The 15,919-nt window shown below is 33.0% G+C and overlaps 3 protein-coding genes across 3 annotated transcripts; 2 read left to right on the forward strand and 1 right to left on the reverse strand.

Moving 5' to 3' along the window:
- Nucleotides 1-1,793: 1,793 nt before the first annotated feature.
- On the forward strand, nt 1,794-2,404 carry LOC108810260 (uncharacterized). The gene has a single exon (XM_018582383.2). It carries the CDS (start codon nt 1,992-1,994, stop codon nt 2,283-2,285), a length of 294 nt encoding a protein of 97 aa, XP_018437885.1. The 5' UTR covers nt 1,794-1,991; the 3' UTR covers nt 2,286-2,404.
- A 1,140-nt stretch (nt 2,405-3,544) lies between these two features.
- LOC108813824 (uncharacterized) lies at nt 3,545-5,233 on the reverse strand. The gene is made up of 2 exons (XM_018586496.2): nt 4,435-5,233; nt 3,545-4,174 (listed from the first exon to the last, which is right to left on the reverse strand). The coding sequence occupies exons 1-2, from the start codon at nt 4,919-4,921 to the stop codon at nt 3,792-3,794; spliced, it is 870 nt and encodes a 289-aa protein (XP_018441998.1). The 5' UTR covers nt 4,922-5,233; the 3' UTR covers nt 3,545-3,791.
- A 5,173-nt stretch (nt 5,234-10,406) lies between these two features.
- On the forward strand, nt 10,407-10,967 carry LOC108810557 (uncharacterized). Its single transcript, XM_018582663.2, has one exon. It carries the CDS (start codon nt 10,599-10,601, stop codon nt 10,803-10,805), a length of 207 nt encoding a protein of 68 aa, XP_018438165.1. The 5' UTR covers nt 10,407-10,598; the 3' UTR covers nt 10,806-10,967.
- The last annotated feature ends 4,952 nt before the right edge of the window (nt 10,968-15,919 follow it).

A 15,919-nucleotide genomic window follows, 5' to 3' on the forward strand; every position in this document is an offset into this window, starting at 1 on the left:
TCCTAAGTCTAAACTATCAAAATATAGACACAGATCTAATTATCAGACTATCTTTCATCATTCATAGAATTTTTTTCTTATTCATAAAAATCATGTCTTTTCTTCGTCGGAAAATAGCTCTCATGGTTTCCATCAAATAAATTCATTAATCTTTGGTACATGCAGATCAAAGTGAACATTCTGAATTCAGAATTTTTTTTTCCAAATGAGCTATTTATGTTAGAGATGATTTTTAATGATGAGGTAATTTTTAAACCTCATATTTTCAAAATTTTCTTATAGTTATAGAATTTTTTTTTAAGTCTAGATAACATCTAATTTATATTCTCATCTTTAAAAAAAAAGATAACCATATTTATGCAAGAATTGAAGGTGATGGTTTGATTAAGGAGTTCAAGAATAAATTAGTAGATGGTGAATCAAAAATAATTAACACATTCAAGACAAGTTCTTACACTGGTGATCACTTTAGAATTTCGGAAAGAAGTGTAATGACCAAGTTGAATATTTTTGCGCACCCCGCAGTCTGCAACTAAACAACTTATAAATAAAATTGTAATTAAAAACATAAAATACACAAACAAATAAAATTAAACTAAAAGAATACCATATTTATGCAAAAATTGAAGGTGATGTTTTGATTAAGGAGTTCGAGAATAAATTGGTAGATGGTAAGTCAAAAATAATTAACATATTCAAGACCAGTTTTCACACTGGTCAGTTTAGAATTTCTGAAAGAACTATAAATACCAAGTTGAATATTTTTGCGCACTCGCAGTTCGCAACTAAACAACTTATAGATAAAATTGCAATTAAAAACATAAAATACACAAACGAATAAAACTAAACTAAAAGAATATTTAATAGATTATTACACTTTTATTATTTCTGCGCATGAACACTATTAAATCACCTAGTTTGTTACTGTATAGGAGTGTTTGATAAAAAAAAGGAGTATAATATAACACTCCTATTCACAACTTCAGTTATATATATATTTTTTTTTGAAAAAAACTTCAGTTATATATTGAGTCATCATTACAACATGATGAGAATCATGGACGTACGACTTGCAACATAAAACAGAATCCAAGATTATCGCATTCGAATATTTTAGTAGAGTATATCATATGTACTGATGTTTTATTTTCTTATCGTGTCAAATTTAGCATCCTGCAAGTCATGCGTGATGCGTATATACATTCATATTACCATGGATGATATAAAGATTCATATGTTCTTTATATGTCCAAGAAGACCCAAATCTATAATCTTTATTACTCAAGAATAAGAACAGGTTTAAATTATTTCTTGAATTTGGGACTTCTGTCCTGTGACAAGTTTTGACCGAAAGAGGTAGCAGCTTTGGATCAGATTGATATGAGTTTTGTTCCAAAAGAATACAACTCATTAACGTACCTTAAATACAAGTACAGTGCATTCCACCTACCACAAAATGGACCGTGGAAGAAAACAAAAGATAGACAGATCCAAAGATCCAGGTTGTGCAAGAGCCCATTTGCACCCAATATGTAAAAAATGACAATACAAATTATTGAGATCATATCGACCTCATATAAGAATTTGGAAAGTTTATGGACCTCACAAGAATTTCTAATTTTTCTTTTTCTCCGTATGGTCTAAAGTAGATTGGACCCCCACCCCCAAAAAAAAAAGTTGTAAAGCTATATGACCTATGTCTGATTTAATTAAATAATATCATTGAATTTTCTCACATTTATTGTTCGTCAGAAGTTCACCGTTGACCTGTTGGTAGAGATTGAAGTAGTCAAACTTGAACAAATAGACCATTCCGAATTTGAAAGTAGACCAACTTCTCCATCACACAAAGATTGAAACCAACCAAAGTCAATTCCACTTTAATATAAAGACAGAAGATAACTCATCCACTCTCTCAAACACAATTCATAAACACAGAGCTTTTTTTCTGGAAACTTACAAGTAATAGAGTTAATAATCATTAATAAGTGATGCAGGCCATTAGAAGGATCCCATCAGGAGAAGTCGCAGAGATGCGTGAAAGATCAGAGACGACTCGAGTCAGACGTAGGAGTCACGGTTCGGCTCTGAGAGTCCGACAGGCTTGCACGTGTTCGGGACGGCCTGGCTCCGCCAAGTGCGTGAGGCATGGTTTTATGGTGCCAAGTGACGGAAGCAGAGAGGTGTTGCGAAGAGCTTTGACGCCTCCTATACGGCGGATGAATCTCCGGTGGTTGAATTTCCGACCAACACCTAGCAGACTCTGTAGAATGTCTTCCGTTTGATATTAAAATTTGTATACTTAAAACTGAGAACCTTTTTGTTTGTTTGTTTGTTTGAATGTAAATAAAAAAAGTTGACATCTGTTTGTTCTAGTAATGTTGGAAGTCAAATAAGATTCAAACCCAATTGCAGATATCTTGAAACCAACCGATCCGGTAATAGAAGAAACCTGTACTCTGTTATGGTGCAAGAAAGTGTTTTAGAACATTTTGTAGGCAAGAAAGTGTTTAACTTCAGGTTTTGTGGGGTTTTTTCAAGACTTAAAAGAGTACATAGTAGAGTCCCTTAGGTTTAAGATTGTATAGCTAGCACAAATTGAAGTTAAGAGTAAACTACCTAACCAGTTTGCGAAATTCCCTGATGTTAATGGAGCTGAATAACCATCCATATAACAACCTGAATCAGATACTATAAGTAAAAAGCATTGTCAAAGCTAGAGAGATGGTGGCGTAATAACTGACCCTTATTTAAAATCCAATTTAGGTTTGATATAGCCACTCTTTCTTTGATCTACCTCAGCTTCAGCTTGAAATGTTGAAGTTGAACCATCACTTTTCTCAATGGTGACTATAACAAAGAGTAACATGTTTACCTTTAGAGCTTTCTTCACATTGCTTTCCATTGTACCATAAGCCTTTATTTGAAAGATACGATATATCTCCCAATGAAGCCTAAGAAACGACATATAACAGTGTAACAAATTCAATAATTTCCAAAACCACAACCAACCAGTTGTTAAAGCATTAAGACAGTGACAAGCCTGTATGGGGTCTCCATGTTTGGATTTGCAGGAATAGCCCTTCTTAGTGCCAGCTAACTTGGGCTTCAAGAAGAGTACTCTGCGATCAACTCTCTCATCTTCTTTGGCGCGCCTCATCTTACATACGCTTACGTGGGTAGCATATTTGAGTGAATCCACGGCCTATTTCCAAAGTTATAAACGGCGTGCTGTTCTTCTATTTAGAGTACAGACGGCATTGATACGTTGTCTATTCACTTCTCGTCGATTAAACATCTCGACGTTATGAGGATTCGCTTAGGAATGTAAAAGCCTTGGCCCAGCTTTGGCCCAAACATGACCCAGTTGGATTTGTTACAATTAAATTAATAATGTGGGGGACATCTATCACATCGATGTAATATGATAAAGACATGTCATTTAATGCCCAACGAATTTTACAAGACGACAATCTTGAAATTCACTCGTCATTCAAACATGGTCGATTTTTTTAATCCTACACTAATTAGTCAACATGTTCGATTCAGCACCATAATGAAGATCTGATTATATTAATACTATTGTTTGTATAAATTAATAAATACAAAGATCAAAACGCAGCAATTAACAAGCTAATCTGGTTCCGCTTCGCCTCCCCAGTATTAAATTTTCTAAGTTTTAATATTCGTAACTAAGAATAAATATATCACACATTTCAACCTCCCGACTTGTACTACGTGCCGTTTTTAATAGATAATCCAAACCGACACTGCCGTTTTAAAAAGCCACGTCAGCATCTCCAATCTAACCGGACCTCACATGGTCCGGCGACGAGTTGGCTCGGTTTCCGGAACGAAACGATGTGGCTTGCAGCCATAAACGCCGTGACTCGCTCGGAGACTCGGATATCTTCCATCTTCAGCTCCTGTAGTCGCCGCACGTACTCAGGCACGTGTAAGAGATCCCAAACAACGCACAAACCTCCGGGCTTAACCACTCTCACTATCTCCCCTAGCACCCTCATCCTCTCAGCCGCAGCCTCCACCGTCTTCTGACCGTGCTCTTTCCCCACCGTGTGCACAAACACAGACGACACAACAACGTCGAAGTAGTTATCCCCAAACGGTAGCGTCCTCACGTCTCCTTCCCGACAAGTCACGTACTCTTGCACACCTGAGTCATTGCAAAACAGAACCAAACAACAAACACTTAGTTCGGTTCTAATTTCTCTCAAATATTGTCATTACACAAATATATAAAAAAATCTAGTTTCTCTCAAATATTTGTCATTACACAACCGAACTAAATGTTTTTTTTTCTTTTTCAGAAAAAAAAACACTAAGTTCAGTTGTGTAATGACAAATATTTGAGAGAAACTAGATTTTTTTTTTTTTGAAAATAGAGAAACTAGAGAGTTGACTTTGGAAGGGCACCTTCGAGTTTAGCTGTGCGGAGAGTTGAGAGAGTGGTGCGTTTGGACCGGTCCAACCCGACGACACGACCGGAGCTACCGGTTTTCTTGAGCTGAGTAGCGACGGCATTGAGGAGGATGCCGCGTCCGCAGCCGAGATCTAGCGCCGTTTTGACGCAAGACCAGTCGCCGACGGAGCCGACCATGCGCTGAGCCATCTCGTACTGGAGCGGAACGTCGGAGTAGAGGAAATTAGCGGCGGCGAAGAGGAGGCACACGGCGGAGAGAGCGGTGACGGCGCCGGTGAAACCGGCTGCTAGTCTAGCGGCTCCGGAGAGGAAGAAGGAGTCGAGGAAGAAGCAAATCTGGTCGAAGTAGATGAGGAAGAGGAGGGAGAGGAGGGAGAAGAAGAAGGCGTGGAAGAGAAGGAAGACTAGTGTTTGCCATTGTTCGATACCGTAAATCGCGTAGATCTGAGCCCAGTCTCTGTTCCCGGCGGTTTTACCCATTTTGATATGTTTCTAGGTTTTCGATCACAAGATTTATACGGTCGTTGTTACCCAAAATCCAAATAGGGAAACTGTAGCTGGCAAAAATGGAAGAACAAGTACTAGAGGCTTCAGACACGACAGGAGTTGAAAACAAGCTGTTTTCTTGGGGAAACAAATAGATCTCGGGAGTTTGAAACTGACTTTCGAATTCAAGTAGAGTGCTAAATGAGATGAGAATAGATCAAGGACGATGATGATGTAAGGGGGTAAAGTGGAAAGAGCATCGTCAGAGGAACATTGTGAGAGAGTGAACTTATGATGAGGAAGAAGAAGAAAAATAGCAACGACTAATAAAAGAGAATTATGGAAAGAGATTTTTTTTTTTTTCATATTCACGCGCTTTCTTTTCACTCTATGCTTGTCGGTTTCTGCTTTTTTCAAACCACTGCTTTCTTATTTATATTTAAAAAATAATTAATTTACTTGGAGTTTTGCTAACAGAAACTCATTATTTTTTTTAAATAAACTTCATTGAGCTGTTTATCACTAGTTTGATATTAACAAAAGTTTAAATTAAAATATTTCTTTTGTGCATCTTTACATTAAATTTCAGATCGATATATGGTAAACGTTATTTACAGATTACAGACGAGTTACTAGTTTTTAGGGAGGAATATGTACCATATAATAATACATAAATATTTTAGTTTGAAAACTTGTAATGAATTTTCAAGAACATTTATAAATTATAAACTTATTAAAATTTTTATATTGAAAATATTATTATCAATGATTTAAAAAAATTATTACAAAAAGATAGGAATGATCATAAAACTATGATTATGAAATCTGATTTATGTGTTTGCACTAATTTAATTATATATTTGATAATTAATATTTCTCAACCATTTAATATATTTGTTATTAAATAATATAAAAAAACGTAAAATAAATAATAGTCTATAAATTTTTTTGTATCTACTACACTATTCTGCACAATATTCAACATGTGTATATTTATTAATTATTATTAAAATACAAAAATGTATAGTAGAGTTTACAATCACCAGATATAATTATTTTTATAAACTTATTCCACATGGTGCGGATTATCACATAATGAAATAATGATTTAAAATCATCCAATACAGTGCGTGTACGATAAGATTATCGAGGCACATTAAATCTAAAATTTGAGAGATTTTGTTTTTATTGAGTTTATAGATGATTGTTGTTCAAAAAAAAAAGAGTTTATAGATGATTTTAGTGAATTACAGAGATTTAAACTATAGAATCATGAGATTTGAGTTTTAATTTTTCAAACTAAAAAATTATATCCAAACTTTAAAATTCCATGAAAATATTAAATTTTACGAATTAATATATTTAATAACAATAGATTTCAGAATATTTTGTAAAATACCAAATTCAGTAACACTAAATTTTAAATTACTTAATTTTAAATGAATTTTTAAAATTTATTGAAACATTATATTTATTATTTTGATTTTAAACTATGAGAAACTATCAATTGAATATAGCCCCTTAGAATATGTGCTAGGATTTCAATGTCACGCAGTCTCTGATAGGTAACTCTACCGGCTTATTAAAAACTTTTTAATATCTTATTCAATTTAATAAGAGTGAGATATTTCAATATAGTAATATATAACTGTATACAAAACAACATTATCTTGAAGATGCATCATGCATACATTCTTTAACCGTTGTCTCTTTTTGAATTCTCATATAACCCTACCTAGAACGCGCTTCTTCTTTACACATGGTTTCTAACTTTCTATGTACTTTGTTTTTGAAAAGTTAACTTATTCTTTACACATGGTAAGTACATAAAATTCACCAAATGAAATTTCAAACCCACAATTACACAACCAGTCTTTTTTGACTTAATTTAATCCTCTATACGTAAGTTAAGATGACTTAACTGGTGATTTTTTTTTTGAAGAAAAATACCACTCGACTAAGGTAATTATTTTTAACTGAAGATATTTTTCATTTTATTCTATAATTAACGAAAAATCACAATTCAGTTTACATAAATTACTGCCAGTTGTTTATAAGTGGTAAAAATGGCAGAATTACATCATTTCACTTGACAGGTTAACAATCCGAAGATTCCGAACTATATTCTATGAATGGGTTATACATTCCATTCAATATGTGGTCTACGAACTACAAATATAAAAGAGAAGAAAATACCACTGACTTAAAATTTAAGCCTAAAAGACTAGTAATAATGTGTGGCTTTTTTTTTTTTTTAAAAGAATTTATAGTACTAAAACAAACCAAACAAAATGATAGGTAACATCTAAATTAAAGACATTCTCAGTCGAGTGTTCATATGCGATAACTTTGTAAAAAGAAAAAGGATAATAAGAAGATGTGAACAATATTAATGTAGGCTTGTCTACGATCTTTCAAATGAGAGAACAGCAACTACATTCATAACCGTACATTTGCCAGTCACACAAATTATCAGGTCGACACGAATGATTTGTCAATATTGTTGATTCTCCGTTAATCGTGGCATTGTTTACGTGAAAAGAATCCTTCGTAATTACGATCAGACAGCAACTATATTCCTTTTCCATTTGATATTATTCCAATACAAAAAGTTATGATAATCACCGAAATTACGATGAATCCAACATTGGACCGGTCACCGGGTCATCGACAAATCTTGTAAATCAAACCGACCGCAGTGTTTCAAAACCAAGTTTTCCAACGCCAAGTCGGACCTAACTGAAAATGTTCCATGCGAGCCATCTCAAACTTTATAACGTTTTATTTTATCTTGATCTAATCATTTTTTTGATGTAATCATATATACAGGGAGAATGATTTAAACCTATAACATATAGTCTCCGCTGATTATTCACACTTGGAAAAAATATACAGTATAATCTCTTTAAATTAATATTCGATAAATTAATATATACTACTTTTTTATAAATTAATATAATTTTATAATTTCAAATTAAGTTTTTGGTTCACTTAGTATATTTATAAATTAATAATTTCTATAAATTAGTTAAAATATAGTTTTGGTTTAGTAACTAACAATATCAACTTATAGAGATTTCACTACGATGCAAACAACTTTAAAAATTGGGGTCAAGAGATTTGACGAATCCTAAGCAGATACTAAGCAAACGTAAACATGGGTATGGGAAACAGAACGGGAAAGCATCTCGTTACCCCACCGGCTTTAGTAAATGCTTTTTGAAATATTAAAACACGAAAGTCTAGAGTTCACATTCCTACTTGCTACACCACCATTCGTAACAGGCACTTGCTACACTATTTTCCTTTCCAAACATACAAAAATGCCAATAGTTTCCCAAATATGCGTCACTATCCATAAACGATCCTTTTCCTTCATTTTAATTTTCGCTTTTAAAAATAGAAGTTTTTTTCTGAATTTTTGGACCTATGTATATGAAATTAGAGGAGATAGCTATTGAGTTTTGGACGACCCAAAACACTAAACGTTGTTAAAAACAACAGCAGTTATGTCTCGAAGATCCGAGGCTATTAAATCCAAATTCTATTCGATGTTTTATCTAGTCTGATTCTATAATTTTCATCAAATGATTATATATACAAGAAATATACTATCCGACTTCACCGAAAGATGCAACAAATTCATGAAATGATTACGCAAGTTTTTCTTAAAAAGTACGTGAATGTTGTCGAACAAAATGGTGGATTGTGGTAAGGACCTTTGTACGTACTGTTAACATCACATGGATCAGTGACCACTATGGGAAGCTTACGTACTTATATCGTCAGCAAGCAATATGTGATATTAAAATAGGCAAACAATGAATCTGCAGTCTGATCCTTAATTTCTAAATATCTTTTTAACCTAGTGCTAAAATACAGCTGTTTATCTCTTTATATTATAAGGTCAAACAATGAATCTGCAAATTTTCTTTTGTTTTAACGTTTTTCAATAATTCATAATGGCTCATTTTTCTCTTTAGTTTATGGCTTTTTCAAGCTTAAGACTGACTCTGCTATATATCAGATCGCATCATTTTTCATGGACCTTTCTATTGGTTCAATGTGATATTTAAGATTCATGCATTTTTCCACTAAGATATTTGCTATAACAAAAAATTATGCTCCAAGAAAAGAAGGAACTATGAATTTGAAATCGGGAATAAATCTACTCCGGAGCATGGGAAACTAAAGAAAATTAATATGTAGATCAACCCGATTAGTTGGTTGGTGGCCACCTAACACGTCAAAACTATGATAAAAAAATTCGTCAAAACTAAAAAAAAATCAGCACTAAAAGAATCTAAATACTCTTAGAGAGAATAGTTTACGAATTAGAGCAACCCGATTAGTTGGTAGCGACCTAACACGTCGTTGACTTGTAACTCTAGTCTCAACTTTGTTTGTTTAGTCACTTATCTATCATCTATGTATGTAATTTATTACCTAACACTTTCTTGCTTTATGTCAAAATTATCCACTAGTTAAAGACAAGTGACCAATCTGAGTTGAATAATCGTGTGCATAAGTACACAGTTAAGACTCGCAATAATTATAATGTAGAACAGGCAGACCGAACAATAAAATGACATATAATTATTGATAATCATCATAGAAATATTAGGAATAGAAAAAAAGATAATGATTAAAAATAAAATTTTGGAAATGATGAGAAATAGTGATTCTTTATCAAAAATTGGAACAAACTTGTTTTACAATTTTCTATAAAAAAAGAATAAGAAAGACTATTCTTCATAAATGATAATATTTTTAAAGATTGTTAAGGAATATAATGTTTGTCTTGGTTCCCTTGATTACCATTTAAAGCCTACATTTTGCTATATCTTCTTTTTTTTTATTTTTATGTTCAATCAGTTTGACTTTGAATGATGTAACCATTCACAACTATACAATCAAAGTTTGAGTAATACAATTACAGTTTGAGTGAAATCCTTAAAAACTCTTTTCCTTTATTTTCTTCTTATTGCAAAAGTCAGAGCTGTCGCCAGGAAAAAAACAAAAAATCCTTAAAAAGTGAAAACGGACAAAATTGAAAAATGTCGACGACATTCGGGCTTACTATAAGCCCAATTATACAGACTTTCAAAGAATGCGAGTTTGATTATGTTTTAGGCCCATCTTTACGTCTAAGATCAAGAAAATCGAAAATTAAAGGTAGAGAAAGGGATCATTCTCAGTTTCTCATGACCCATATTCCCGATAAGAACAAACTATTAATCCATGACGTATGTAACTCCTTTAATTCCGAACGTGGCAACTGTATATTGAAATGAATATGATATGCACACTGTACAGTACATTGAATTCATTTCTCCTTGAAAATAGGAATTAAATGAATTTGAATAAAACATTGTAATAAAATGAAGAATTCAGTTAGAGGTTGGGGGTTGTACGTGCGTACGCACGTCAAAAACTTATTCTAGATGTCATATTCTCTATAAATATGATGTCCCGAAGCAAATTCTTAACTACTAGTATTAACTAGGCCAAATACGTGTGCATCACTAAGGCATTATCACGTCGTCTTGTACATTTCCAACCTAACTTCAAGAAACACCAACAACAACATCTTTTGGGACCGATCTAGTTAATCACAATCCTGTGGGATCACAAGATTACTATTTGCACTGCCTTTGAAGAAGGAACGAGAATGGTGTGTTTCTGTTTCTTGGTGGACCAGAAGAGGAAGATTAAAGCAAGCAAACCGGCGGCAGGAACGTGTTCCCGGTGCGGTCGTGGTGCAAAAGTCGCTGACATGACGACTTTGACGAGGTTTTGTCTAATACCTTTTTATTGCAGATCTTGGAGAGCCATCGTCTGCAGCTTTTGCGGCTCTGTTCTTAAAACGTACCGTTGATATATTTTTTTCCATGTTTATTTTTAACTCTCCTTCCCCAGATTTTAGTTTCGTTGTTCATACTGGCCTGGTTTTTACAGTAGGCTTAATAAAGGGAAAATGTTTAAAAATAAATGGTTTTCATCTGTAATTTGTGAACGAATATATCTCAGAATTTACATATTTTAAAATGATGGTTAAATTTTGTTGAAAACGTATTTTACATTCACAGCTGTCTATATACTAAAATACATATCCAAAATTCATTGATTCTCAAATGTAATGATCATGAATTCAGATATGACATAGCTAAGATATTCGAACTGATTTACCCATATAACGCATCTAATATTCTTTTTCATCCTACTTAATTACTAGTCATATCAAAATTTCTAACGTTTAAAATTTGTGAGCAATTTTTATTGTTGAAATGATGGAAGAAAAGAGTGTTAACTATTGAATAATTTTAGCATGATGGTTTAGTGCCAGTGACATTGTTGTGTCAACATCTGAATTCAAATAAAACATATTGCTAATAAAAAGCTATTGAACAGTTTCTTGTGATCCTTTAGAAAACGAGGAAAAGAGAAACCCAACACATTTTTAAGGAATCGGTTGCATTTTTTGGGCTCTATCTTCGTCTCTTTCCGGCCTAATCCGTTGAAAGTGTGTACTGTCTCTAGTCTTTATATAATGATCTGCATTTCTGATTTTACGTTATATACTTATGTTTATTCATTAATTTATTTTTTTCCCGGTATAATTCATTTTATTTACTACCAAGAAAAAAAGAAATTATTATATATTTTCACTCAGGCTCCTTTTTGTCAACTGTTCCATGTATTTAAACCAACTTTTTGTCGATAAATAGATCATTCCGAAGAGAAATTCGCTCCCACCATATCAGGTTTACATAGAAAAATTCAACATTTCGGATCCTATCTTTTTTTACTAATGAATCTACACGAACATTTCAGATCCTGCATATATTGATCAATTTCATACTCCCAAAAGTATCCCACAACAGACTAAATATATCTATCACTGAAATGAAGACTAACCAATCTACCGAATTGTAATCATATCTACTAAATTTGAGCAGTTGGTCTTGATCTGGATCGAGGGAATTTGCATAACTCTCACATACGATGTCCAGAGCAATCTTTCGATCTCAAAATGTAAAACTGAGATGCTTCTAATGCAACCATATATTTTGAATGATTCAAAACCCATTTGATCTTTAAGACTCTATTCTAATCTACTAGTTGTGCCATGAAAATTCAATGAAACATTGGTTTGACAAGTTAGGATTTGAAATATCCAAGAGTATGCTTTAATGGGTCTATCTGGAGGATCATCATGATCATCCTCTTCTTCTTTGAAATTTGATTTCCTCCAATATTTTATTTCAAGCGAAACAATTGCATACTGTTGATGGAGTGTTCTTTTTCTGAATAAGATGTTGTCGTTCTTTTTTTTTTAAATATATCAAATTATCCATAAAAAGTGTCAAATTATTGTTCCAATAGAACCATTTATCTACTCCTCCAAAACATGAAACTTATGTCTTGGTATATCAACGTACTAAGGAGCAACTTTAAAGGATAATCGGATCAAGCCCGACACTGTAAATTGAGGATAACCAAAAAAAAATATTAATCGTCTTTACTGAACCACTATATCAAAGATTACTCATATTGGTTTCCAAATATACGAACGCTATCTAAAACGGATATGTCAACCTAAAACATATTTTTCTTGTAATGTGGTATCCATGTGTCTATAGGTGAAGCTCTTTGCCATTGTCACTCATCCAAAGAAAACGTATCATAAAAAGTGTTTCATCTTGAATAGAGCTCGTATTTTCCACATACGGCAAAGTTTTGATACTCGATAGAACCTGTTCTTGGTTTTGTTGAATGATAAATATTCTAAGTAGCTTATATTCAAATGAAATTGACAGATAAACTGAGACAAAGTTCAATGTGTTGATAGAAGAGAAGTTTTAAAGTTTTTGATTCATCTACTTGTTATGTATATCGGTTTCTATCTCTTAAACGCTATTGGACCGAGAAAAGAAAAATAAGTGAAGTTGGGTCGAATGCACAGAAAAAGTGGAAATACTTTTCTAACGTGGGAGATGAGCAAGTCTTTGCACAAAAGAAGAAAAGTATAAGTCTTTCTACCGTGTCTTGGCGGGCAAGTGTAAAGAGAAAATTAGTTTTGAAATAGTCAAAATCAAATGATGTAACCAATGAAGATGTATAAATAAATCAACTCTTATCTTGCACAAAATTAAGTCTATATAAATCAACTCCTGTCTTTACTTCTATTTACATCAAGTCTTTACGGTTTCTATAGTACATATCTTCAACTAACTAATGGCTAACAAGCTCTTGTATTTTGTATTGATGGCGGTGTTTCTACTATTCAGTGTGTCTAAAATCTGGTGGGAAACTTCTAATAAACGGCGAGGTGAGTAACAAGTTTTAGCCGCTAAAGTTGTAAGCGTCAATTTAAACTAACCATTCAATTTGTTTGTTGTGTATACAAAGTCTTTGATGTGTATATCTTTCTTTTTTCCTGCTTTAGTTTACTCGACGATGGAATGGGTCGATAAACTTTTTAAATCAGGAACTGCGTTTCTTCATATCGGATTCGATGAAGATCAAGAGTACTTTAGATCTTATTTTCTGCTATAGACTATTACGTCAAGTTAGCGTGTGTTATATATGGTTTTCTGCTATAGACTAAAACAGTTATGTAGTAATCAAAATCAAAACTTTAACCACAGAAATGGGTCATGTGTCGGCAGAACCAACTTGGGTTAATAAGCTAGCGAATCGAAAGCCCAGCCAAGCCTCAGCCCCCAGTTTTGGTCTGGCGAATACTTTAAACACATTTTCTGTATATGCCGTTCAAAATTTTCTGTTTTAATAAGCCTTTGTAAGATACTACTACTATGCAAGGAAATTTTCGAGCATATCTTAGCAATACATATTTGAGTTAAATAAATATTTGCTCGATTACAGAGACTAATGCGTCCGTCAAACACTCGTGCTTTGCTTTTATAGCATGTTGCCAATTTGTCGGACAATGTTTATTGACTAATCATTAATTTTTATAATTTTCTAGAAGAATAGAAAACTCTTAGGGGGTGCAGTGGAATAAGAATTTCAAGAGATTTAGAGATTTTGTTAAAATCTCATGTTATTCAATCAATGATTTTAAGAACTCTTTTCAAATCAAGTATTATTGAATTTAGGATTTGTGCAAAGTCATTCAAACTCACTTGTAATCCACTGTTATTCAATTAATCATTTGTAAAACTTATATCAAATTTCCTGTTATTCAACTCTAAACAATATTTTTTTTAAAAAATTATGATTGAAATTTTAAGAGATTTGGGATTTATTTTCCGTTAAAAATATCTACCATAGAATAACACCTCCACAGATGTTATTCGAAGATATCTAAAAATAAATAAAACAATAAATTCTGAAAAATTGTGTCGTACTTTTTTCTCAATTACGTGAAGCAGAAAACTGAGTTATGGCGATCAAGAGTAGTGGAAGAAGATGTAAGAAATAATAGCATGAGTGGACGAAGATGATTGTAATGTTCTTGTTTTGCAATTCATGTATCCTGTGGGATACTTTGCTTATTTCTTTCTGTTTTGAGCACTGAATCCATATCAATGGTGGAACTGAATAGCAACTTCAAGTCTCGTACAGCTACATTGTTTTCGTTGAAGATTTCCTCACCGAAGGTTCATGATGATCCTTTTGGTTCTTTGTCACCTCGATTTGATTATGATTGTCCATGCCAGAGTAATTTCCGATGTTCGATGCCTAATTTAACATTGATCAAGACTAGTGCTAAGCCGTATGGCTCATTACAGTGGTAAAGCAAAGTTCTATGTTTGGAACTCTTTGGTTTATGTTTCATTGGCTATGTGATCCACTGATGTGGTTATGCTTGATCTTCTACCTGAGTTTGAGATGGATTCATATATGTTGTTTCCTGGTTTGGTGGAGCTCATTGTTCTATCAGGAATGATTCTCGCATACGGTTCTCTCTCAAGACCACCAGAGAGTTATTTTACCTCATGTTCATGGCACATGTACAGTGATGTGGTGTGTAGATTTCTTCTAACCATAAATACTGTTTTGGAATGATCTTTGTTGATTCTAGAAGTATTTGTCATGGTGATGATATTGCTGCGTTCTGGCCTAGTTTAGATATGGTATTCATTGATCTGTTCAGAGTAACATATGTTATTCAAGAACAGTAGATTCCACCGGAGGACTTCCTGTATTTTGCAGCATATATGGGACAGCTTCTTGTATTTTTCTCAATACAAAAAGACAATGATAGCATCAAGTTTCTCTACTGATCAGCAGCTTCTCTGGCTGCATAAGGAACATCAGGTTTTCCTGCTCGCTTTTTTTGAATCACCTCCAATGTAGCACCACCGATTGACCTCTAGAGTATGACTTCTTAGTTACACGTCTTCTTTTCTTTTTCCACAGCCTCTTGATAGTTGTTTTAGTAGTGAATGTATAATTAGAAAACATGTGTGGTAAAAATGAATGAATTGATAAATAGATCCATAATCAAAACGTATATTGACAAAATAATATATATTATCATCTCAAATCACTGAAACTACTTTGAATAGAAATATCTTCCCAAAACACCTATAGATTTCATTTTTTATTTTTTAAGTTTTACTAAAATCACTCAAATAACTTCAAACCCCACTCAATTCCACCAAAATTAAAAACTCCAAAATCTCACCCCCCTTAATGTTTTTACTTCTTAGTGAGATAGTGAGAATGATATACAGTGACGTCAAAAAAAAGAATGATATACAGTATGTTTTCTTCAAAATTCTCTATACGTAATTATACATTTTAATTCTATTTTTTCTTGAAAATAATATATAAATACGTCTTTGCTATTAAAAATATGCCTTTGCTATTTCTAAGTCGATATGATTTTGTTCTGCCACCATACTTAAAATATTACCAGAATTTACTATGGTAAATATTGGTTTTTAATCTCCTTGCATGCTTCCCAACCAAATATTCTCTTGTTTCTGACTGTACAAATATATTTGCTTTAAAATTAAA

The sequence above is a fragment of the Raphanus sativus genome, chromosome 6, assembly GCF_000801105.2.
Source record: "Raphanus sativus cultivar WK10039 chromosome 6, ASM80110v3, whole genome shotgun sequence".
NCBI classification, from domain to species: domain Eukaryota; kingdom Viridiplantae; phylum Streptophyta; class Magnoliopsida; order Brassicales; family Brassicaceae; genus Raphanus; species Raphanus sativus.

Bases quoted from the DNA above. Each gene is read 5' to 3' on its own strand.
- LOC108810557 (XM_018582663.2), top strand. From the start codon at position 10,599: ATGGTGTGTTTCTGTTTCTTGGTGGACCAGAAGAGGAAGATTAAAGCA.
- LOC108813824 (XM_018586496.2), bottom strand. From the start codon at position 4,921: ATGGGTAAAACCGCCGGGAACAGAGACTGGGCTCAGATCTACGCGATT. The intron at 4,175-4,434 runs GTGCCCTTCCAA...GCAATGACTCAG, and splicing joins CCGCACAGCTAAACTCGAAG to GTGTGCAAGAGTACGTGACT.
- LOC108810260 (XM_018582383.2), top strand. From the start codon at position 1,992: ATGCAGGCCATTAGAAGGATCCCATCAGGAGAAGTCGCAGAGATGCGT.